The following is a 25,807-nucleotide window of genomic DNA, read 5'->3' as shown; positions in this document are numbered from 1 at the left end:
AGGCAGACAGAGTGTGTGTGTGTGTGTGTGTGTGTGTGTGTGTGTGTGTGTGTGTGTGTGTGTGTGTGTGTGTGTGTGTGTGTGTGTGAACGAACGTTTGGGAGACCGGCAGACTGATTTACAGAGGTAAAAATATGGCCTTCACTCCCTCAGTTAATAGTGTAAGACTTACACTCGCATACACACACACACACACACTCCCCTTCAGCCCAAACATCCGTGGGGAGAGAGCGTCTGATAGCTTGAAATGTCAAACTGCGTGGTCACGTTCAATCCCAACTACTGTTCGTGTGCGTGCGTGGCCAACCCCGGAGCTGCCTGATTTGATATAGCTGTATAGGTGCCAGGAGACGAAGATCGACAGACAACCTTTCCACTTTTTCCTCATCCCTCCGGAGCTACAGAGCTGTCCATCTCTCTTTCCTTCCCTCTCTCTATCTCTCGTCTCTGTCTGTGTCATATCATGAAGATCATACCCCCATGGCATGCTATCCTCTCACCATTACCAATAAGAGGGGAGGCTAGCATGTCTTTGGGGCATGATCTTTGACCCTGCTGTAAATTTCTCACTCGTCATTAGTCACGATTCATGCAGGATTATCCAAAGTCATGGTAGCATCGACATGAATATAGATGTGTTTAGAAACATATTCTATTCTTATTCACGATAAAAGTGACTCCAAAATGACACAATACATTATTTACCGTGAATTTGTATTGGGCACGAAATAATCTGAAATACAAATTTGATGTACAGTCGTGGCCAAAAGTTTAGAGAATGACACAAATCTTAATTTTCGCAAAGTTTGCTGCTTCAATGTCTTTAGATATTTTTGTCAGATGTTACTATGGAATACTGAAGTATAATTACAAGCATTTCATAACTGTCAAAGGCTTTTATTGACAGTTACATGAAGTTGATGCAAAGAGTCAATATTTGCAGTGTTGACCCTTTTTTTTCAAGACCTCTGCAATCCGCCCTGGCATGCTGTCAATTAACTTCTGGGCCACATCCTGACTGATGACAGCCCATTCTTGCATAATCAATGCTTGGAGTTTGTCAGAATTTGTGGGTTTTTGTTTGTCTACCCGCCTCTTGAGGATTGACCACACGTTCTCAATGGGATTAAGGTCTGGGGAGTTTCCTGGCCATGGACCCACAATATCGATGTTTTGTTCCCCGAGCCACTTAGTTATCACTTTTGCCTTATGGCAAGGTGCTCCAGCATGCTGGAAAGGCATTGTTTGTCACCAAACTGTTCCTGGATGGTTGGGAGAAGTTGCTCTCGGAGGATGTGTTGGTACCATTCTTTATTCATTTATTTGTGTTCTTAGGCACAATTGTGAGTGAGCCCACTCCCTTGGCTGAGAAGCAACCCCACACATGAGTGGTCTCAGGATGCTTTACTGTTGGCATGACACAGGACTGATGGTAGCGCTCACCTTGTCTTCTCCGGACAAGCTTTTTTCCGGATGCCCCAAACAATTGGAAAAGGGATTCATCAGAGAAAATGACTTTACCCCAGTCCTCAGCAGTCCAATCCCTGTGCCTTTTGCAGAATATCAGTCTGTCCCTGATGTTTTTCCTGAAGATAAGTGTCTTTTTTGCTGCCCTTCTTGACACCAGGCCATCCTCCAAAAGTCTTCACCTCACTGAGCGTGCAGATGCACTCACACCTGCTTGCTGCTATTCCTGAGCAAGCTCTGTACTGGTGGTGCACCGATCTTGCAGCTAAATCAACTTTAGGAGATGGTCCTGGCGCTTTCTGGACATTCTTGGGCGCCCTGAAGCCTTCTTCACAACAATTGAACCGCTCTCCTTGAAGTTCTTGATGATCCGATAAATGGTTGATTTAGGTGCAATCTTACTGGCAGCAATATCCTTGCCTGTGAAGCCCTTTTTGCGCAAATAAATTATTACCGCACGTATTTCCTTGAAGGTAACCATGGTTGACAGACGCAGATCAATGATATCAAGCACCACCCTCCTTTTGAAGCTTCCAGTCTGTTATTCGAAGTCAATCAGCATGACAGAGTGATCTCCAGCCTTGTCCTCGTCAACACTCACACCTGTGTTAACGAGATAATAACTTACATGATGTCAGCTGATTCTTTTGTGGCAGGGCTGAAATGCAGTGGAAATGTTTTTTTGGGGATTCAGTTCATTTGCATGGCAAAGAGGGACTTTGCAATTAATTGCAATTCATCTGATCACTCTTCATAACATTCTGGAGTACATGCAAATTGCCATCATACAATCTGAGGCAGCAGACTTTGTGAAAATTTATATTTGTGTCATTCTCAAAACTTTTGGCCACGACTGTAGTAATTGCATGCTTGGAATTTGGGACCAAAAACTAAACTTTTGACTGCTTTATTTAGAACAATCTTTATGTAATTGTCAACCTTACCTTTTTTGAGAGAAAAAAATATTTCTCTGAGAAATTGTATTAGTTTATCATAGTATAATTTCAATTTTTTTTTTGCTATACAATACAGCTTTTTATTTGAATTATTTATTTTATAAAGTCATTATTGGGCATCTTTAACAAGGGTGTCAATCATTTCAGACCCCACTCTACCCCCCTGGCGATTTGAGAGCGCAAGGTTGACCAGCAAAGGGAAACAAGCCTTCCTCGGTGGTGGAACTATTCTCAACACACAAGCAAACAGATTCTACGTTTGAACCAGATCCTACAGCAACCAAACCTCTAGATCCTTCAACAATTGTCCTCCACACTGCAAACATGAGAGGTAATGGTTCCTGCTCCAAGACCCTGGCCGTGAGTGGATCTTCTTCCAGCATGACCCAGCAGCAACTAAACCCATCTCCACCCCACTGCCCAAGCACAGTCAGCCGTGGATGCTCCGGCTACCAGGATGGCTCTGCAACAGCAGTGGAGGTGGTAACTGAATTCCACAATTAGCATGCTGACGAGATGCAGGAGCTGAACGTACACTTTGCAGGCTACAGGTTCATGTTCAGACATTGGAACAGAGGAATGGCCAACTGCAGGCGGAACTGGATTATCTGAAGTGCATCTACCAGGGGGACCCCAGCAGCATTGGGGAAGAGTACAAGCTCAAACTCAAGGAAATACGGGATCTGATTGAGGCGCTGACCCAGGCAAAGGGCGCGGTGGACATCGAGAGGAGCTACATTGAGAAGGAGGTGGAGGTGTGGAGGATGAAACTGGTGGAGGAGCTGTCTCTGCGGGATGAGGCAGAGATGATCCTGAGGGAGTTCCGGAAGAACGTGGACGACGCCACGCTGCAGAGGGCCGACCTGGAGAGGCACGTAGAGAAGCTGGTGGCCGAGATCCCGTTCCTCAAGAAGCTCCATGATAAGGAGGTGGCTGACCTCCTCAAGTAGATTGTGGACTCCAAGGTGACTGCCAAGCTGGAATCAGACAAGCCCTGGCTGCCTACCTGTGCCAAACATGAATGGAGATCAAAGCTGCCATGGCCAGCAACGTCCAGGAGGAGGAGAAGTGGTACAAGGGCAACTTTGAGAAGCTCAAGGATGTCTTTGGCAAGAAGGAGGACCAGATGAAGAACATGAAGGAGGAGATCACCACCTTCCACAACCACGTGACAGACTTCCAGAACCAGATCAACGGGTTGAAGGCCCAGAACGCTGTCATTGAGATGCAGTTGGAGAACATGGAGAATGCCCATCTGGGCAACATTGGCGCGCTAGAGGACATCATTGCCCACCTGGAAAACCAGCTGTGCAAGACCAAGCTAGAGATGAGCAATTTCCCAAAGAACTACCAGGAGATGCTTCACATCAAGCTGAAGCTAGACACAGATATCACTTACAGGGAGCTGCTGGATTGAGAAGAGACCAGGCTGGGCATCTTGGGAGGGGATGTTAAGCAACACACCACCTGAGTCGAGCCCCATATGTCCGCTTTCTTGACCATGCCTGCCAACCTCTTACCAAGTAACACAACTGAGGACGTTTACATGAATGTATACTAACTAGCCAGAGAAGTTTGACATTTTCAAAAGAAACACTGGTTTACACATATTTTATATATACAGTGGGGCAAAAAAGTATTTAGTCAGCCACCAATTGTGCAAGTTCTCCCACTTAAAAAGATGAGAGAGGCCTGTAATTTTCATCATAGGTACACTTCAACTATGACAGACAAAATGAGAAAAAAAAATCCAGAAAATCACATTGTAGGATTTTTAATGAATTTATTTGCAAATGATGGTGGAAAATAAGTATTTGGTCAATAACAAAGTTTATCTCAATACTTTGTTATATACCCTTTGTTGGCAATGACAGAGTCTTCACAAGGTTTTCACACACTGTTGCTGGTATTTATATATTCCACAAGCTTCCCACAATAAGTTGGGTGAATTTTGGCCCATTCCTCCTGACAAAGCTGGTGTAACTGAGTCAGGTTTGTAGGCCTCCTTGCTCACACACTTTTTCAGAAGACCCATTTGCGACCAAGATTTAACTTCCTGACTGATGTCTTGAGATGTTGCTTCACTATTTCCACATCATTTTCCTGCCTCAAGATGCCATCTATTTTGTGAAGTGCACCAGTCCCTCCTGCAGCAAAGCACCCCCACAACATGATGCTGCCACCCCCGTGCTTCATAGTTGGGATGTGTTCTTCGGCTTGCAAGCCTCCCCTATTTTCCTCCAAACATAAGATGGTCATTATGGCCAAACAGTTCAATTTTTGTTTCATCAGACCAGAGGACATTTCTCCAAAAAGCACAATCTTTGTCCCCATGTGCAGTTGCAAACCATAGTCTGGCTTTTTTTATGGCCGTTTTGGAGCAGTGGCTTCTTCCTTGCTGAGCGGTCTTTCAGGTTATGTCGATATTGGACTCGTTTTACTGTGGATATAGATACTTTGTACCTGCTTCATCCAGCATCTTCACAATATCCTTTGTTGTTGTTCTGGGATTGATTTGCACTTTTCTCACCAAAGTACGTGCATCTCTAAGAGACAGAACACGTCTCCTTCCTGAGCGGTAAGACGGCTGCGTGGTCCCATGGTGTTTATACTTGTCCATCTGTGTTTTTTTATGCTTAAAGAGACAGAAGAATACGCAAGAGAGTGATAGAAATTAGTTGCTGCGAGGTATCTACCTAAAAATACATGATCACAGTATTCTGCAGTCATAAAAGTCTGTATGATTCCCAATCAGAGACAACGATAGACAGCTGCCTCTGATTGGGAACCACACTCGGCCAAACACAAAGAAATACAAAACATAGAATGCCCACCCCACATCACACCCTGACCTAACCAACTAGAGAAATAAAACAGCTCTCTAAGGTCAGGGCGTGACAAGCTCTATAGAAATGAGATGATGACTTGGAATGAAATAAAGTCTTCAAATACACAACAACTGAAATATGTTATTAAAGTAATGTTAATAAATGATTGTTAATAAGTGATAAGCAGAAATGGGCAGTCACTACCATCATGGGACTTATATTAATTGTTTTATTCAGTGTTGTTACAGCATTCAACCCACATAGTGATTTAATGGAAAAAATATATATATTTGAAATAAAAAAAGTGATTATTTTTGAAGAATCGAACCGAAACTAAACCGACCTCAAAAAGCACTAATCTCTCAGCACTAGCTACAATTCACATTATCAAGGAGATGATGTGGACCGGTCCCTGAGATGGTTAGCTGACACTGATTCAGTGAGTTCTACCGGGGAACAACTATAGCTTGCCAGTCCCTGGTACAAGAGGTTGAGAAACACTGACACAGCACTCCCAATACCCACAGTGATGCGATTCCTTCCAGCACGGAGCAGTAATAGTGACTCTTCCCCAGCTGTCTCCCAGACCTCTCCTTCCTATCTTTCCATTTACAGTGCCTTTGGAAAGTGTTCATACCTCCTGATTTATTCTACATTTGGTTGTGTTACAGCCTGAATTCAAAATGCATTAAATAGGTTGTTTGTCACCCATCTACACACAATATCCCATAATGACAGAGTGAAAACATGCTTTGAGACATTTTCTGTAATTTATTGAAAATGGAACAGAAATATTGAATTTGAATAAGTATTCAAACCCTTGAGTCAATACATGTTAGAATCACCTATGGCAGCGATTACAGCTGTGAGTTTTTCTGGGTAAGTCTCTAAGACCTTTTCACACCTGGAGTGTACAATATTTGCCCATTATTCTTTTCACAATTCTTCATACTCTGTCAAATGAGTTGTTGATCATTGCTAGACAACCATTTTCAAGTCATCCCATAGATTTTCAAGCAGATTTAGGTCAAAGCCGCAACTCGGCCACTCAGGAACATTCATTTTCTTCTTGGTAAGCAACTCCAGTGTATATTTGCCCTTGTGTTTTAGGTTATTGTCCTGCTGAAATGTGAATTAATCTCCCAGTGTCTTGTGGAAAGCAGACTGAACCAGGTTTTGCTCTAGGATTTTGCCTATGCTCAGCACCTGAAAAACTCCCTAGTCCAAAATGATTACAAGTCCCCCAACCCCCCCCCCCCCCCCCCCCCCCCCCCCTCATCACCCAAAACCAGACAGCTGATGTTCTAAAAGAGTTGCAAAATCTGAATCCCTAACAAATCAGCTGGGCTAGACAATCTGAACCCTCTCTTCCTAAACTTATCCACCGCCATTGTTGCAACCCCTATTACTAGTATGTTCTACCTCTCTTTTGTATCGTCTGAGATTCGTAAAGATTGGAAAGTGGCCATCCCCCTCTTCAAAGGGGGAGACACACTAGACCCAAACTGTTACAGACCTATATTCATCCTGCCCTGCTTTTCTAATGTCTTCAGAAGCCAAGTGAACAAACAGATCACCGACCATTTCGAATCCCACCATAGCTTCTCCACTATGCAATCTGGTTTCCGAGCTGGTCACGGGGGCACCTCAGCCACGCTCAAGGTCCTAAACGATATCATAACCGCCATCAATAAAAGACAGTACTGTGCAGCCGTCTTCATCGACCTGGCCAAGGCTTTCGACTCTGTCAATCACTGTATTCTTATCGGCAGACTCAACAGTCTTGGTTTCTCTAATGACTGCCTTGCCTGGTTCACTAACTACTTTTCAGATAGAGTTCAGTGTGTCAAATTGGAGGGCCTGTTGTCCGGACCACTGGCAGTCTCTATGGGGGTGCCACAGGGTTCAATTCTCGGGCCGACTCTTTTCTCTGTAAATATCAATGTTGTCGCTCTTGATGCTGGTGATTCTTTGATCCACCTCTACCCAGACGACACCATTCTGTATACATCTGGCCCTTCTTTGGACACTATGTAGCAAACCTCCAAATGATATTCAACGCCATACAACACTCCCTCCGTGGTCTCCAACTGCTCTGAAATGCTAGTTAAACTAAATGCATGCTCTTCAACCGATCGCTGCCCGCACCCGCCCGCCCGTCAAGCATCACTACTCTGGACGGTTCTGACTTAGAATATGTGGATAACTATAACTACCTAGGTGTCTGGCTAGACTGTAAACTCTCCTTCCAGACTCACATTAAGCATCTCCAATCCAAAGAATCTAGAATCAGCTTCCTATTTCACAACAAAGCCTCCTTCACTCATGCTGCCAAACATACCCTCATAAAACTGACTATCATACCGATCCTTGACTTTGGCGATGTCATTTACAAAATAGCCTCTAACACTCTACTCAGCAGATTGGATGCAGGCTATCACAGTGCCATCCGTTTTGTCACCAAAGCCCCATATACTACCCCCCACTGCGACCTGTATGCTCTCGTTGGCTGGTCCTCGCTACATGTTCGTTGCCAAACCCACTGGCTGCAGGTCATCTATAAGTCTTTGCTTGGTAAAGCTCCACCTTATCTAAGCTCACTGGTCACCATAGCAACACCCACCCGTAGCACGCGCTCCAGCAGGTATATTTCACTGGTCATCCCCAAAGCCAACACCTCTTTGGCCGCCTTTCCTTCCAGTTCTCTGCTGCCAATGACTGGAACGAACTGCAAAAATCACTGAAGTTGGAGACGTATAATTGTATGTGTGTGGTACATAGATGAGGTAGTCACTCAACAATTATGTTAAACACTTTATTGAGTCCATGCAACTTATTATGTGGTTGTTATGCATATTTTAACTGCTGAATCTATTTAGACTTGCCATAACAAAGGCGTTGAATACTTATGGACTCAAAAGACATTGCAGATTTTCATTTTTTATTAATTTGTAAACATTTCAAAAGACATAATTCCACTTTGACATTATGGGGTATTGTGTATAGGCCAGTGACAAAAAAAATCAACATTTTAATCAATTTTTAATGCAGGCTTAAACACAACAGTCTGTTGGAAAAGTCAAGGGGTGTGAATACTGAAGGGACTGTGTATGTCTCACTTTCTTTTAATCTCTCCATCTATCCATCTTCTGCAGACAGTCTTCCTAACTTGGTCTTATTCCTCCCACTCACAAGCTGTACAATCTGATACTCCCCTCTGACTGTAGGGAATTCAATTCAGCCTGCAGGGTGGTTAAACTGGGCCCACAGACAAATAATATTGTTTCTGTGTTAGAAAAGAACACAAATGTCTTGCATGAATAATATAATATGAAATCAAAAACCCCTGTTTGGTTAGGGCATAGCTTGTACTCGCTACATTTGTTGTAATGATACAGGGACAGATTTTTGTGTGTGCCAATTTTGGTTTTGATTGAATTTGGCCATGCTGCTTGTACTAGACGTTCAATACTGTAGCTGCTCCTGGAAGAAATAAAACAGTGACTTACCTCTCCTTTTGGTTTATTATGTCTGAATAGATAGTGATTTTGCTGTCTCTCTCTTGCTTCCTCTTTCCCTCTCCATCTCTCTCTCTCTTCCTCTCCCTCTCTCTCTGTATCTAATGAAATAGTCCTGATTGCTTTTCATCCCCTGAAGTTTAGCTGCCAGCCATGTTTGCCTGTTGCCATTTCCAATAAGAACCACTGTCCTGCAGGCTCAAGCTCATCTCTCTTCCTCCCTCTCTCTCTCTGCCTCTCTCTCCTCCCTCTTTCATGTCTCTGCCTCTCTCCTCTCTCTTTATGTCTCTGAATATCCCCCTTCTCTCCATGTCTACATATCTCTTTTTCTCTCACCCCCATTTCTCTCTTAATTTCTCTCATTCTCCATCTTGCTATAACTGAGACGAGGGGATATTTAAATCTCCACCAGCCAGGCACATCATTTGTCTTGTTTAATGGTTTGCTCATGAATCATTACCTCAGAATGATGGGAGGTCGTATTTAGCTTTTACAATTAGAATAAATGTATAACTTGGGTTGATCAAATCCTTTTGATTGTATTGGCAATTGTGAAAATCAATGATATGTTTTTTGTATCCATTTATACCATCATACTCTAGCTTAAGGTCTTTCATAAGTAAATGTGTTACTGTGGCATAAAGAAGCAAATTATGTTATTTTGTCTCGACAACATTTTATTTTTTATCTCTTAGAGTAGAAGTCTTACTGAAGGTAATTTATTTTATTTGTATCCACTAAGGAGGTAATGGCTGATTTAACTTTCACTCTGAGATTTTCACCATCTGAGAAAATGTCGCTGGGATGTATAGAGGACGTTTTACGGGCTCCTGACCAATTCTGCTATTTTATGTTTTTTTTGTTGTTGCTGATCTTAAAACATTTTTGTACATAATGTTTCCGGAATAGTTTCCTATGAATAAAAAGAGCTTCTGGACATCAGACACTCCGAAGAGAAAGAGATGGCGCTTAATAGGCCGACGTGCAGGTACCCTGATGAAACTAAAACGCAGAGTAAATACTCTTCTCTGATGCCGCTGGGGCCCCTCTTGTGGCGGCCCTTCAGGACATCCAGTTCCGCCTGCTCCAGCCTCTGAACGTTTCCGATGTAGCCTTCTCTTCCTTCTTATTGGCATGCTGTTTGTGGAGTTCAGTTCCCACCTCCACTGCTTTTGCAGAGCCTCTCTTGTAGCATGAGCGTCCACGGCTGACTGTGGCGCCTCGGCAGCGGGATGGAGATGAGCTCAGCTACTGCCAGTCCTGCTGGACGAAGATCGGCTCACTGCTAGGCTTCTTTTAGTAGGACCCATTACCTCTCATGTTTGCAGTGTCAAGGATGTTTTTTGGTAGGATCTGGTCCAAACCTAGGATATGATGTGCTTGTGCTGTTGAGAATAGTTCCACCACCAAGGGATGCTTGCTGTGTTTCCCTTTGCTGGCCAACCTTGCTAGTGATGCTCTCTCACATCGCCAGGGGGTATATAAAGAATTATTTGGCTGACAGGAAACTCACTTATGTTTGGCATGTTTTAAATCTGGATTGTGACACTAGGACAAAGTCCTTAATTACCTACCATTACATTGTTAGCAGGCAAGGTGGGTCAGGGTTGCTGAGCCCTCACGCCTCCATGTGAAATGGTAATCTGAACATGAATTACCTAGCATTACATGGGTGACATGTCTGGTGAGTATGCAAGCCATGGAAGAAATGGGACATTTTCATCTTCCAGGAATTGTGTACAGATCCTTGCAACATGGGGCTGTGTACTATCATGCTGAAACATGATGTAATGGCGTCAAATGAATGGCACGACAATGGACCTCAGGATCTCGTCACGGTATCTCTGTGTATTCAAATTGCCATCAATCAAATATAATTGTGTCAGTTGCCTGTAGCTTATGTCTGACCATACCATAACCCCATTACCATTGGGCTCTCTGTTCACAACGTTGACTTCAGCAAACCTGTCGCCCACACGACGCCATACATACGACGTCTGCCATCTTTCTGGTACAGTTGAAACCGGGATTAATCTGTGAAGAGCACACTTCTCCAGCATGCCATTGGCCATTCAAGATGAGCATTTGCCCACTGAAGTTGGTTACGAGATGACGAGCGCCCAGATGAGCTTCCATGAGACGGTTTCTGACAGTTTTTGCTGAAATTCTTTGTTTGTGGAAACCCACAGTTTCATCAGCTGTCCGGGTGGCTGGTCTCAGACAATCCCACAGGTGAAGAAGCCAAATGTGGAGGTCCTGGGCTGGCGTGGTTACTTGTGGTCCGCGGTTGTGAGAGCGGTTGGATGTACTGCCAAATTCTCTAAAACAACATTTGTCTTATGGTAGAAATGAACATTCAAATATCTGGAATATATAAATACGTGTATATTTATGTTCCGTGTATATTGTAGCAAGACTCATACTGTTTGTCCAGACAAAAGTGTTTTCGAGCAAAACTGAAAAGACATAAACGTAAGGCTCCGGTCAAAAGAAGTGTACTATATGAGGGATGTGGTGTCATTTAGGTCAGCCCGAGAAACCTCTCAATTGTGGACGTGGGTATCTGAATGGGTGTGTGTGTTATAGAATAGATGTCAATATGTCCTTATTCTACATGAATTCTAAATAAATGTCTCTGTTCCCACAGCAACTGATGCGCTCCTCCATCTTCCACATGTTTATTCTGACTATGGTTGCCGTAGACGTAATCGTTGCCGCTAGCAACTACTACAAGGGCGAGAACCACCAAAGGCACTATGACGAGTTCTACCTGGCTGAGGTAAGGGATCAGAACACACAAACATACTGTACAATAGACACACACACCATACCGTATGTTTTACTATCTTTGTTTGACTTGATTTTGATTCAAAATCCTATTTTCCCTAACCCTAACATTGACCTCTTGACTCTTATGATCAGATATTTGTGATCAATGTAATGTTGAGTGGTCACAGCAGGGTACCATCATAAATATGTTATTGGAACAGTAGCAACAGAACGTCTACATATGATGCACAAACGCATCTAAAGAGCATCGTTTTTTATTCATTGTATTTCATTTAACCTTTATTTAACTAGTTAAGAACAAATTCTTATTTACAATGACGGCCTACCAAAAGGCAAAAGGCCTGGGATATAAAAAAAATATATATATACATATATACACTACCATTCAAAAGTTTGGGGTCACTTAGAAATGTCCTTGTTTTTGAAAGAAAAGCATTATTTTTTGTCCATTAAAATAACATCAAATTGATCAGAAACACAGTGTAGACATTAATGTTGTAAATGACTATTGTAGCTGGAAACGGCTGATTTTTATGTAATATCTACATAGGCGTACAGAGGCCCATTATCAGCAACCATCACTCCTGTGTTCCAATGGCGCGTTGTGTTAGCTAATCCAAGTTTATAATTTTAAAAGGCTAATTGATCATTAGAAAACCCTTTTGCAATTATGTTAGCACAGCTGAAAACTGTTGTCCTGATTAAAGAAGCAATAAAACTGGCCTTCTTTAGACTAGTTGAGTATCTGGAGCATAAGCATCTTGTGGGTTCGATTACAGGCTCAAAATGGTCAGAAACAAAGAACTTTCTTCTGAATCTCATCTGTCTATTCTTGTTCTGAGAAATGAAGGGAAGTTTTCCGTGCGGGAAATGCGTTGTACGAGAAATGAAGGGCAATTTTCCATGTGGGAAATTGGCAAAAAACTGAAGATATCGTACAACGCTGTGTACTATTCCCTTCACAGAAAAGCACAAACTGTCTCTAACCAGAATAGAAATAGGAGAGGGAGGTCCCGGTGCACAACTGAGCAAGAGCACAAGTACATTAGAGTGTCTAGTTCGAGAAACAGACGCCTCACAAGTCCTCGACTGGCAGCTTCATTAAATAGTACCTGCAAAACACCAGTCTCAATGTCAACAGTGATGAGGCGACTCCGGAATGCTTGCCTTCTAGAGCAAGATGTTAGACAACAATACATCAAGCAAAGTCGCCACAACTGTTAGTAAGAGTGTCCATGATTGAGTTTTTGAATGAAGAGATTGAGATAAACCTGTCCAGTTTGAGTGTTTGTTGCAGCTCGTTCCAGTCGCTAGCTGCAGCGAACTGAAAAGAGGAGCGACCTAGGGATGTGTGTGGTTTGGGGACCTTTAACAGAATGTGACTGGCAGAATGGGTGTTGTATGTAGAGGATGAGGGCTGCAGTAGATTTCTCAAATAAGGTGGAATGAGGTCTAAGAGGGTTTTATAAATAAGCATCAACCAGTGGGTCTTGCGACGGGTATACATAGATGACCAATTTACAGAAGAGTATAGAGTGCAGTGATGTGTCCTATAAGGAGTATTGCTTTGTTGTAGAGCATTTGACACAAAATCCGGAGAGGGGCCAGCTGAGTATAAGACTATCATCTGCATATAAATGGATGAGAGAGCTTCCTACAGCCTGGGCTATGTTGTTGATGTCATTTGAGAAGAGCGTGGGGCCTAAGATTGAGCCTTGGGGTACTCCCTTGGTTGACTGGAAGTGGCTGAGAAAGTAGATTTTCTAACTTTATACACTCTACTCTTTGAGACAGGTAGATAGCAAACCAGGCCAAAGACCCCTCAGAGACACCAATACTCCTTAGCCGGCCCACAGGAATGGAATTGTTTACCGTATCAAAAGCTTTGGCCAAGTACATAACAATAACAGAACAACATTGCTTAGAATCAAGGGCAATGATGACATCATTGAGGTCCTTTAAGGTTTCAGTGAGACATCATAACCTGAGCAGAAACCAGATTGCATACCAGAAAGGATACTGTAGACATCAAGAAATTGGCCTATAACAGTCTGAAAAGCATCTAAATAATATTTTGTACTGATGGAAAATAAAGATCTTCACCTTCATTCCTCAATTTCACTTTTTATTGTAAAAGATAAATGAACTTGATCATCCAAGCATCATACGGAACACATACACAGCCAACTCATTTCATTAACCAGTCTAAATAACAAGTTGCGCTGACAGAAAACTAATCATAAGTTTTAGTTGAAGTCGGAAGTTTACATACACCTCAGCCAAATACATTTAATCTCAGTTTTTCGCAATTCCTGACATTTAATCCTAGTAAAAATTCCCAGTCTTAGGTCAGTTAGGATCACCACTTTATTTTAAGAATGTGAAATGTCAGAATAATAGCAGAGAGAATTATTTATTTCAGCTTTTATTTCTTTCATTACATTCCCAGTGGGTCAGAAGTTTACATGCACTCAATTAGTAATTGGTAGCATTGCCTTTAAATTGTTTAACTTGGGTCAAACTTTTCGGGTAGCCTTCTACAAGCTGCCCATAATAAGTCGGGTGAATTTTGGCCCATTCCTCCTGACAGAGCTGGTGTAACTGAGTCAGGTTTGTAGGCCTCCTTGCTCGCACACACTTTTTCAGTTCTGCCCACAAATGTTCTATCGGATTGAGGTCAGGGCTTTGTGATGGCCACTCCATTACTTTGACTTTGTTGTCCTTAAGCCATTTTTGCCATAACTTTGGAAGTATGCTTGGGGTCATTGTCGATTTGGAAGACCAAGCTTTAACTTCCAGACTGATGTCTTGAGATGTTGCTTCAATATATCCACATAATTTCCCTCCCTCAAGTTCCCTCCCTCATGTTGCCATCTATTTTGTGAAGTACACCAGTCTCTCCTTCCAGGGGGAAATAAATATAATTAATTATTTTTTTTTACAAAGTATTAAAGATGCCTGCCAGTGTTTCCCTTAGCCATGGTCTGCATTTGTAATAAACAGTTCATTTTGAAAGTTTTCAGATCTTTCACTTTTTCCAAATTTTGTTACGTTACATTCTTATTCTAAAATTGAATTAAATAAACAATTTTCCTCATCAAACTACACACAATACCCCATAATGACAAAGTGAAAACCGATTTTTTAAAAATGTTTGCAAATGTAATAAAAATAAAATACAATATTTACTTAAGTATTCTGACCCTTTGCTATTAGACTCGGAATTTAGCTCAGGTGCATCCTGTTTCCATTGATCATCCTTGAGATGTTTCTACAACTTGATTGGAGTCTACCTGTGGAAAATTCAATTGATTGGACATGATTTGGAAAGGCACACACCTGCCTATATAAGGTCCCACAGTTGACAGTGCACGTCAGAGCAAAAACCAAGCCATGAAGTCGAAGGAATTGTCCGTAGAGCTCCGAGACAGGATTGTGTCGCGGCACAGATCTGGGGAAGGGTACCAAAACATTTCTGCAGCATTGAAGGTCCCGAAGAACACAGTAGCCTCCGTCATTCTTAAATGGAAGAATATTTGGAATCACCAAAACTGGCCGATCGGCCATACTGAGCAATCGGGGGAGAAGGACCTGGGTCAGGGAGGTGACCAAGAATTCAATGGTCACTCTGACAGACCTCCAGAGATCCTATGTGGAGATGGGAGAAGCTTCCAGAAGGACAAGCATCTCTGCCACACTCTACGAATCAGGCCTTTATGGTAGAGTGGCCAGACAGAAGCCACTCCTTAGTAAAATGCACATGACAGCCCGCTTGGAGTTTGCCAAAAGGCACCTAAAGGACTCTCAGACTATGAGAAACAATATTCTCTGATCTGATGAAACCAAGATTGAACTCTTTGGCCTGTATGCCAAGCGTCATGTCTGGAGGAAACCTGTCACCATCCCTACTGTGACTGGGACTGGGAGACTCAGGATCAAGGGAAAGATGAACTGAGCAAAGTACAGAGATCCTTGATGAAAATCTGCTCCAGAGCGCTGCAGACCTCAGACTGGGGCAAAGGTTCACCTTCGAACAAGACAACAACCCTAAGCACACAGCCAAAACAATGCAGGAATGGCTTGGGGACAAGTCTCTGCTGTCCTTGAGGTGCCCAGCCAGAGCCCGACTTGTACCCGATCGAACATCTCTCGAGAGACCTGAAAATAGCTGTGCAGCAACCCTCCCCATCCAACCTGACAGAGTTTGAGAGGATCTGCAGAAAAGAATGCGTGAAACTCTCCAAATACAGGTGTGCCAAGCTTGTAGCGTCATACCCAAGAAGACTCAAGGCTGTATTCACTGCCAACAAAGTGCTTCAACAAAGTACCGAGTAAAGGGTCTGAATACTAACAACGTTTTTCTTTGTCATTATGGTGTATTGTGTGTAGATTACTGAGGGGGGGGGGATTTAAAAAAAATCCATTTTAGAATTAGGCTGTAATGTAACAAAATGTGGAAAAATTCAAGGGGTCTGGATACTTTGAATCTACCGTATGCTCATACTGTACCCCGCTATCACTTTGTTTGTTCGCCACTATTTTAGCAAATACACCGGACTTAGCACCCCCGGTTCCACACCCTGTCTCACACGCGCAGCCCCTCAGACTGGCTAATACCAAAGCCTCTTTCAGATATTATAAAAGTAATATACATGATAACAATAATTATTTAATTACCAATAATACTATACACACTCGCTAAAAAACTGTCTGTTTTATAAAGCGTCATATGAAGCAGACAACGCTGTGTTGATACAGGGGTACAGGGGTGCAGAGAATAGTGGCAAAATGCGACAATCAAATTCTAGGACAGTGTTATAGATTTCTGGTAGTACGTGCAAAAAGAACTCGCCCTGTATGGTCCGCTATTAATATTTCGAACGTACGCTTCAAAAGTTTATTGGCCATGTACTCTTATAATCTCCCGCCCGGCACAGCCAGAAGAGGATTAGCCACCCCTCAGTGCCTGGTTCCTCTCGAGGTTTCTTCCCATGTTCCTCCCTTTCTACAGAGTTTTCCCTAGCTACAGTGCTTCTACATCTGCATTGCTTGCGCTTTGGGGATTTAGGCTGGGTTTCTGTAAGCACTTTGACAACTGCTGATGTAAAAAGGGATTGATAATTACATTTGATGGATTGATTGAGGATTGGGCTTCATATTCACTACCACACAAACATAAAATGAAAAACGGACCTCCGATTGAATCACACTTGTACCTGGGAGAAAATCTATGATTTTATAGTTATTTTTAGTACAATTATAATATTGGTGCTACTATCGGATTGTAAATGGAAACATTTGATTTGCACTCACCATCATGGAGTGTTTTCACACACACACACACACACACACACACACACACACACACACACACACACACACACACACACACACACACACACACACACACACACACACACACACACACACACACACACACACAGACCCACACACACACACACACACACACACACACACACACAGACCCACTCTCAATCTGCCCGGCTCTGTCGATGCCATCAGTATGCAGGTGGCAGAGCGTGAACAATGAAGGAGAGGCGTGTCTCCCTCTTTACCTCCCTCCCGGTCCACTCTCTCTCACACAGCTGAATGGGAAAGATAAGAGATGGGAGAAACCACACACAAGATTCTCTCCCTTGGCTCCCTCTCTTTTTATCATCCATCCATTGATCACAGTTTTTCCACTCAGTCAGGGCTAGGTGAAGGGAAAAAAAAGAGGAAATACTTGTTTTGGTTTTCTAGCTAAATGCAGGTTTTAGTTTTTCCAGCTATTTTCCCCCTTCTGGCCACTCCCTTTTCTTCCCTATGGAATGAATGCAATGACGTTATCTCTTGATCTCCTTACAATCTTATTTATTTTTTATTTATTTTCTCTCCTTTCTTCTCATTCCCTCACAAGATTATTGTCCCCCACCATGATATCGGGAAGGAGACTGTTGATCTGTCTCCGTCCGTTAGTGCGTTCGTTCGTCCGTTAGTGCGTTCGTTCGTACATTAGTCACATGCGATATCTCAGACAGCACTGACCCAATTTTGACAACTTGGGTGAATGATGCATCTTGCCATAGAGATCCGGCATTTACATAATTACACCGATTGGCCAGATGGGGACGCTATGACAAGAGATTGAAAATGCAGACTTTGAAAGGTCACGCCCCTCAACCCGTTTGACGTAAAGTCATGAAATTTGGTACGTAGGTCCCTGTCCTCACAAGGAACTAATTTGCCTCAGGGACCCATTAGATCCGCCATGATGGATTTTCCACCATTATGGAAAAGAATCTTCTTGCACCAAATGACTTATCTGCATGGAACTTGATATTTGGTATCTATGGATCTTATGTCTCTTATTGCAATATTTTTCAGATTAGTACCTAAAACAACAATATTGACCAATAAACGTTCACGTGGGTGTGATCTGGCACATAAATGCATATAAATTAGTCAAGGATATTCGTATTGTAACAAAACACTGTCAAGACTCAACAAATGCAAGAGCATTCATATCGACCACACGGTGGCTCTAACGATTCAGATTAAATTTGTCTCACGTGCTCAGGGATATGAGTCTAGCTCACCCACACGATATCTCAGACCTCTGGCCTGATTCTGACTAAACTTGGGTAAATTATGTGTCGTGCCATATGACCAAGAAGGCCAACACTCATTTTGAAGTCGCAGGCAGTACTACCTCATCACATGACCATGAGTAACCATAACTGGCTCATGTCCACTACACTTTCAAATGTACATTTTCACATTTTAATGTCGACTAGGGCTGTCAAATGATCCAAAAATGTAATTGACTTTATCGCAGGATTTGCTGTGATTAATCACAATTAATAGCAAATTCATAATTTGAGCTGTAATTTAAGATTTTTTTTTATACAAAAAGCATCACAGCAATATTGACGTCTTCATTTTTTCCAAAGTAACGGTTAGGAAAATCAGGTAAAACACACTTTCTTTCACCTCAAAGTCAACTTGTTTTGACATAGCATTAGTTTTTAGCTGTATATATTGTGTATTATTTGATGTTTTCAGTGTATTTTGAACGCTTTCAGACAATGCGATTTAAAAAATGTGCACAACAATTGCAAAAAGGGAAATTTAGTTCATGTTTACTTGTTAAATGCGAGCTTCTCTGTTCTTTTCACTGGGGGGGTTCTTCCGACGGTCACTGACCAACGTATGAGGAAGAGAAGCGTGCAACTGCAGTACTAACACTCCGAGTGTATTGCTCAGATATACAAAATGTAAAAAATGTACGCACTTGAATTATTATACTCAGGTAGGCTGTTCACTTTTTATAGAGTGTATTATAGAATTAGTCATTTTACCACCACCTTTTCACATGTGAGGAGAATAACACAATTTCACCACCTCATGTGAACTTGCAATTCCACATGTAGAAGTTTGCCTAGCGGTTAAGAATGTTGGGTCAGCAACCAAAATGTTGCTGGTTCGAATCCCAAGCCGACTAGGTGGAAAAATCTGGCGGTGTGCCCTTGAGTAAGGCACTTAACCATAATTTCTCCAGTAAGTCGCTCTGGATAAGAGCGTCTGCTAAATGACTAACATGTAAATGTGGAATTTTCTTATGTGAAACTGCAAATTCGTTTTTTTCACGTTTGATTGTTCATAACATAGTGAAGTGATATTTTCACAGGTAGATTTTTTTTTTTTACAAATAGATTTTCACGTGATTGATTTTGACATGTGAACTTGCAATTCCACATGTGCACGTGATATTTTCACATGAGAAACTACCATTCACATGTGAGATGAAAACATGTTTTTTCTCTCACATTAAAAATGTGGTGTTAACGTGACATTTTTTGCATGTGAAGATATGTTTTCACGTGAAGTTTAAGCTCGACATGTGAAAACGACTATTTCACATGTGAAACTGCACATTTGACATGTTTTGGTTTTTAAGGGGGCGCACACACGCATGTGATGAATAACCTTGACTGACACCTGAAAACTTGAGTTGGCGCCTCAAGCCTAGTCATTATCTCAGCTGGCTAACACAGTCTTGCGATGGGCAGGATACCTGGGTTTGAACCCCGGTGGGTCACATTAATAAAATAGCAACTGTGACCTGGGATCTCTGTCTATCTGTTCGTAGGTTGCCTTTACAGTGCTGTTTGACCTGGAGGCTATGCTTAAGGTCTGGTGCCTGGGCTTCACGGGCTACATCATCTCCTCTCTACACAAGTTTGAGTTGCTGCTGGTGGTGGGGACCACCCTGCACATCTACCCTGACCTCTACCACTCCCAGTTCACCTACTTCCAGGTAATGGATACACACACATCCACATTCACACACACTGCATGCATGCACACACACAATGCAAGCACATACACACAATCACACACAATTGTGATTGATTGATTAATGGGCTTGCTTTGCTCGTAAAAATGACTAGTGATGCCGATTTCTTATTTATTTTCTGTGACCACGCTAGTGATGCGTGGGTTGACTCATAATTCGCAGTCCCTGCAGTTATATCTGCGGGGCGAATGGGGTTTAGGGTGATTACATATTGTGTGGCTGAAGGGCAGGTTGAATAAAGAGAAACGATACTTCAAAAAATCCATAAATGAATAACTACTGTGCAATTTCTATAGTCGACATTGTGGTTTTTCTTTCATTATTTTAGGCTATTTGGTATTAGTGCATAAGTCTAAACTTTAGGGCTTAACTGTACGTGTGCCAAATTGCCTACAATTTGGCACATGTACAGCCAATCGCCAAACGGGAAGAAAAAATGTACGTCAATCCATGGGGGCAAAAGGACATTGGCGAAGTTTAATTCAATAAGATAAAAGCTACGACAGGAGAGTTGAAAATAAAGAGAAGGGAGGGACAGAAAAAGTAATATTTGGGAAATATTTGGTGAAGTGGTGAAAGAGGATGATGGCAGTGCCGGTTATGTTATGTGTGGTGATTGTGAGGCCCTATACAAATTCCACGGTCACAAGACGGGACTTCAAATAGGCCTATGGCACGTCAAGGGAACTGTTGTTTAGATGGGTTAAATGGAACCTGAAATCTGGACGACTAATCAGAATAACCTACAGTTTTTTGGCAAAATCCAAAGTCCTCTGATGGTACTAGTCCCGTGTGAATCGACATTCCTGTGTTTTGAGAGAAATGTCTGAGTTTTATAGCTGTTGCTCACAGTATGAGCAAGAAAAAAGAACTGGGGTATTCTGGGCAATAACCTTAATAATAACTCCTGTAGAATTAAGCATTTCTTACAGAAAAATTATACACCAAATGTAGAGAAAATGTGGACTTGTGGAGAAATATGATTTCTTTCTTTCTGCATCTTGAGAGAACGCAATGCTCCGTTCGATACGATCTGTACAGGTGCTCTCTTCATCATAAAAGCATCATAAAAGCTGATTGTTTTTTTCAACCACATAAAAAATGCATCGAAGCCAAACTGAAATCTTATCAGAAACACGTTGGGTCGTTTTTCAAAGCTTTTTCCTTACAACCGATCAAACTCATGTCATTTAGATATTTTGCACCGAAAATGTTTGCCTTTTTTTTGCTTTATTGTATTTTTTCCCCGGTCCCTAAACATCTTTTCTCTGCGAAAGATGACACAGAGAACTTTACAGGTGTCAACTAGATTGAAGCATTCTATCGATCTATTACATTATTATGGAGATTAAGGGTTTATTTTAGTCTTCTAGGGCAATGTATAATGACAAAAGAGAAGCTGCATAAATCTAATTATAGACAAGTTGACTAACAAATAGCCTACCAAAATGTTAGACCTTATAAGCATAAACATATCTAAATCAGGCAAAACAAAATCCTACACCCCCTGTCACAAAAAAAATTCTGCAGTCTTTGACTTGTATCCTATAGCGCATCTTCTATGTTTGCGGGTTAGGGTTGGGTGCCTCAGCTTTTCACTTCATCACATATAGTCGGTCGGTTGTGGATGGGTTATTACAAATTGCAGGCGGGTGTAGAGGAACAAACAGCTGAACCACGCACCACTAGACCATGCGTTGACGAACATCATCACACGTTCATTCAATCACTGATCCAAGCATTATAACACATTCTGACAAATGTTGATGCTATCAAATTGTATATGCTGAGTTGAATGTTTGGACTGATGTTGAGTTAGTCAGGACTACCACACAGGATGCCACTCGATTTTTAAACATAGGCCTCACGCCAAAATAGTGGAAATCTATCGTTCACACGAACCCATGATTAAACTGGCCCTACTTTTTTCGCCTTCACTGTGGTGTGTGTGTGAGCGAGAGACTATGCGCATGCAGTAAGAGGAGACGAGGCAGAGAACAGCAAGCAGGCAGCACCTGCTGCCCTTTCCCCAGTCCTAATCGTTCACTAAATGTGGGTAATAATGTGTGCTGGCAGTTGCCTCGGTGGCTTCCGGGTGGCCTGTGTGTGTGTCTGTGTTTTTGCAACTGTGGATACGTACGTGTGTGTATGCGTATGCTTGTCTGTGTATGTATGTGTGTCTGCATCTATGTTTGCATTCATGTGTCTGTGTGTGTGTGTGTGTGTGTGTGTGTGTGTGTGTGTGTGTGTGTGTGTGTGTGTGTGTGTGTGTGCGTGCGTTCATGCCTGCGTGCGTGTTTGTACGTGTGTGTGTGTGTGTGTTTTGGTAGCATCTGTTGAGAGAAGCAGGCAGGATCAGGTCGGCTCATTTTGACAAGCCTCATTAAGAACAAGAAGCTGTGAGGGAGTCATTCTGTCATACTCACAACAGGAGAGACAAGAGGGTCGCTGTATGATTCTAACATCAAGGTGACAGGTTTAAGTCCCACAAGGTGCTGGTCACACCAATGGTATAGGTTCAAGTCCAATACGGTGCTGGCAGCACCAATATTGTAGGTTGAAGTCCAACAATGTGCTGGAAACACCAATGTTCAAGTCATATAAGGCTCTGGCAACATCAAGGTTGTGTGTTCAAGTCCCATAAGTTGCTGGCAACACCAATGTTGTAGGTTAAAAGCCGAAGGTGCTGGAAACACCAAGGTTGTATGTTCAAGTCCCAAAGGGCTGGCAATTTTATGGGCTCAAATTTCACATTATATACTCAGTATTTTTGTAGATTTCTCAACACAAAGGTAATAGTTTTAAGTCCCATTAGGACAACACATTATCAATACAATGGGTTCATTGTCCCAGTGTCTGCTAAATTAGACTGTATTGTATTATGAACGTCCATAGAGAGGTCCATTGCTTTGGAGGCCAAAAGGTATTTTAGCGAACTCCTTATTGAAGAAGAGAATGCGGTTTACCCAGATGCCTATATGAAGATTTAGGAAAAAGCTGCAGGCTTACCAAGCCAAAATTATATGGGACAAACAGGTTTTTTCTTTCAGGATCTTCTAGAATCCTTCAGTGTATTCCTTATTGATTTTTTTTACGATGGGGCATTTCACATTGAAAGGTCAGACTGAGCTGATTGTCATCCGGTCTGGTCAAAATGTCACATGCCTTGGACATATACACACACACTGTTTAATCACAGGAATGATTATGCCTCCTCCAGTATTTTCCCTAAGTGCTGGCCATCTGCTAAACACCCGGTAACAGCCAGCTACTTTTTCCATTTCAAAACCTTTCAAATAAAAATGTAAATATGTTTGTCAGACAAGTCAGTTGAGCCCTCTCCAGCAAGAATGAACAACATGCATATTCTAGCAATCTATTGATAGGACAGGCACTTGTCAGTCACAAAGCAAGCGATGACATGGAAAAAGTTCTGGTTTGACAGTCTGCTGTCTGTCCCACCTCGCGCTACCTGTGTGACTTGTTTTCCATCACGACTGGTATATCGACATCACTGCACGCGGAGGCTATAACAGACATTCCTCTCTTGCGACATCCCTCTAAGGCCCTTCTGCTAGCTTCCTAGCCCCGGCCTGCTAGCTGTCTGAATCGCCATGTCTTCAGCCAGCTCAACCACTCACTGGACCCCTATGATCACTCGTCTACGCATGCCTCTCCCTAATATCAATTTGCCTTGTCCATTACTGTCCTGTTTAGTGAGTATTGTCTTATTTCACTGTAGAGCCACTAGCCCTGCTCAATATGCCTTAACCAACCATTTAGTTCCATCTCCCACATATGCGGTGACATCACCTGGTTTAAACGTCTCTAGAGACAATATCTATCTCATCATTACTCAAGTCCTAGGTTTACCTCCAATGTATTCACATCCTACCATACCTTTGTCTGTACATTATGCCTTGATTCTATTCTATCGCGCCCAGAAACCTGCTCCTTTTAATCTCTGTTGCCGACGTACTAGACGACCAGTTCTGATAGCTTTTAGCCGTACCTGTATCTTACCCCTCCTCTGTTCCTCTGGTGATGTAGAGGTTAATCCAGGCCCTGCAGTGCCTAGCTCCACTCCTACTCCCCAGGTGCTCTCATTTGTTGACTTCTGTAAATGTAAAAGCCTTGGTTTCATGCATGTTAACATTAGAAGCCTCCTCCCTAAGTATGTTTTATTCACTGCTTTAGCACACTCTGCCAACCCGGATGCCCTAACCGTGTCTGAATCCTGGCTTAGGAAAACCACCAAAAACCCTGAAATTTCCATTCCTAACTATAACATTTTCCGACAAGATAGAACTGCCAAAGGGGGAGGAGTTGCAATCTACTGCGGAGGATAGCCTGCAGTGTTCTGTCTTACTATCCAGGTCTGTACCCAAACAATTCGAGCTTCTGCTTTTAAATATCCTCCGTTCCAGAAACAAGTCTCTCACTGTTGCCGCTTGCTATAGACCACCCTCTGTCCCCTGCTGTGCCCTGGACACCATCTATCTTCAGAGCTCGTGCTGCTAAGTGACCTAAACTGGGACGTGCTTAACACCCCGGCTATCCTGCAATCTAAGCATGATGCCCTCAATCTCACAGAAATTATCAATCAACCCACCATGTACAACCCCAAATCCGTAAACACAGGCACCCTCATAGATATCATCCTTACCAACTTGCCCTCCAAAACACCTCTGCTGTTTTCTGCATCCGTAATGGTTCTGCGGTCAAACGACCACCCCTCATCGCTGTCAAACGCTCCCTAAAACACTTCAGCGAGCAGGCCTTTCTAATCGACCTGGCCCGGGTATCCTGGAAGGATATTGACCTCATCCCATCAGTAGAGGATGCCTGGTTATTTTTTTAAAGTGCCTTCCTCACCATCTTATATAAGCATGCCCCGTTCAAAAAATTTAGAACCAGGAACAGATATAGCCCTTGGTTCTCTCCAGACCTGACTGCCCTTGACCAGCACAAAAACATCCTGTGGCATTCTGCATTAGCATCGAATAGCCCCCGTGATATGCAACTTTTCAGGGAAGTTAGGAACCAATATACACAAGCAGTTAGGAAAGCTAAGGCTAGCTTTATCAAGCAGAAATTTGCATCCTGTAGCACAAACTCAAAAATGTTCTGGGACACTGTAAAGTCCATGGAGAATAAGAGCACCTCCTCCCAGCTTCCCACTGCACTGAGGCTAGGAAACACTGTCACCACTGATAAATCTATGATGATCGAGAATTTCAATAAGCATTTTTCTACGGCTGGCCCTGCTTTCCAGCTGGCTACCCCTACCCCGGTCAACAGCTCTGCACCCCCACAGCAACTTGCCCAAGCCTCCCCTATATCTCCTTCACCCAAATACAGATAACTGATGTCCTGAAAGCTGCAAAATCTGGAACCTTACAAATCAGCCGGGAGATACAATCTGGACCCTTTCTTTCTAAAATTATCTGCCGAAATTGTTGCAACCCCTATTACTAGCCTGTTCAACCTCTCTTTCGTATCGTCTGAGATTCACAAAGATTGGAAAGCTGCCGCGGTCATCCCCCTCTTCAAAGGGGGAGACACTCTAGATCCAACTTGCTTCAGACCTATATCTATCCTGCCCTTCCTTTCTAAGTACTTTGAAAACCAAGTTAACAAACAGATTACCCACCGTTTCGAATCGCACCGTACCTTCTCCACTATGCAATCTGGTTTCAGAGCTGGTCATGGGTGCACCTCAGCCATGCTCAAGGTCCTAAACGATATCATAACCGCCATCGATAAGAGACTTTACTGCGCAGCCGTATTCATCGACCTGGCCAAGGCTTTCGACTCTGTCAAACACCACATTCTTATCGGTGGACTCAACAGCCTTGGTTTCTCAAATGATTGCCTTGCCTGGTTCAC

The 25,807-nt window shown here is 42.7% G+C and overlaps 1 protein-coding gene and 1 pseudogene across 10 annotated transcripts in view; both read left to right on the top strand.

Annotated features, from left to right (window-relative positions):
• The window catches only part of nalcn (sodium leak channel, non-selective), a 272,502-nt gene that overhangs the window by 114,578 nt on the left and 132,117 nt on the right, over positions 1-25,807 (top strand). For all 10 annotated transcript variants that reach the window (XM_055870947.1, XM_055870944.1, XM_055870942.1 and 7 more), the window contains 2 exons: positions 11,417-11,548; positions 19,712-19,879. In XM_055870947.1, the coding sequence (XP_055726922.1) occupies positions 11,417-11,548; positions 19,712-19,879 (300 nt within the window). The remainder of the gene's footprint in view (positions 1-11,416; positions 11,549-19,711; positions 19,880-25,807) is intronic.
• On the top strand, positions 504-6,449 carry LOC129816448 (glial fibrillary acidic protein-like; annotated as a pseudogene).

This window comes from Salvelinus fontinalis, chromosome 19, assembly GCF_029448725.1.
Source record: "Salvelinus fontinalis isolate EN_2023a chromosome 19, ASM2944872v1, whole genome shotgun sequence".
NCBI classification, from domain to species: Eukaryota; Metazoa; Chordata; class Actinopteri; order Salmoniformes; family Salmonidae; genus Salvelinus; species Salvelinus fontinalis.
This window is presented reverse-complemented; position numbering and strand designations above follow the sequence as displayed.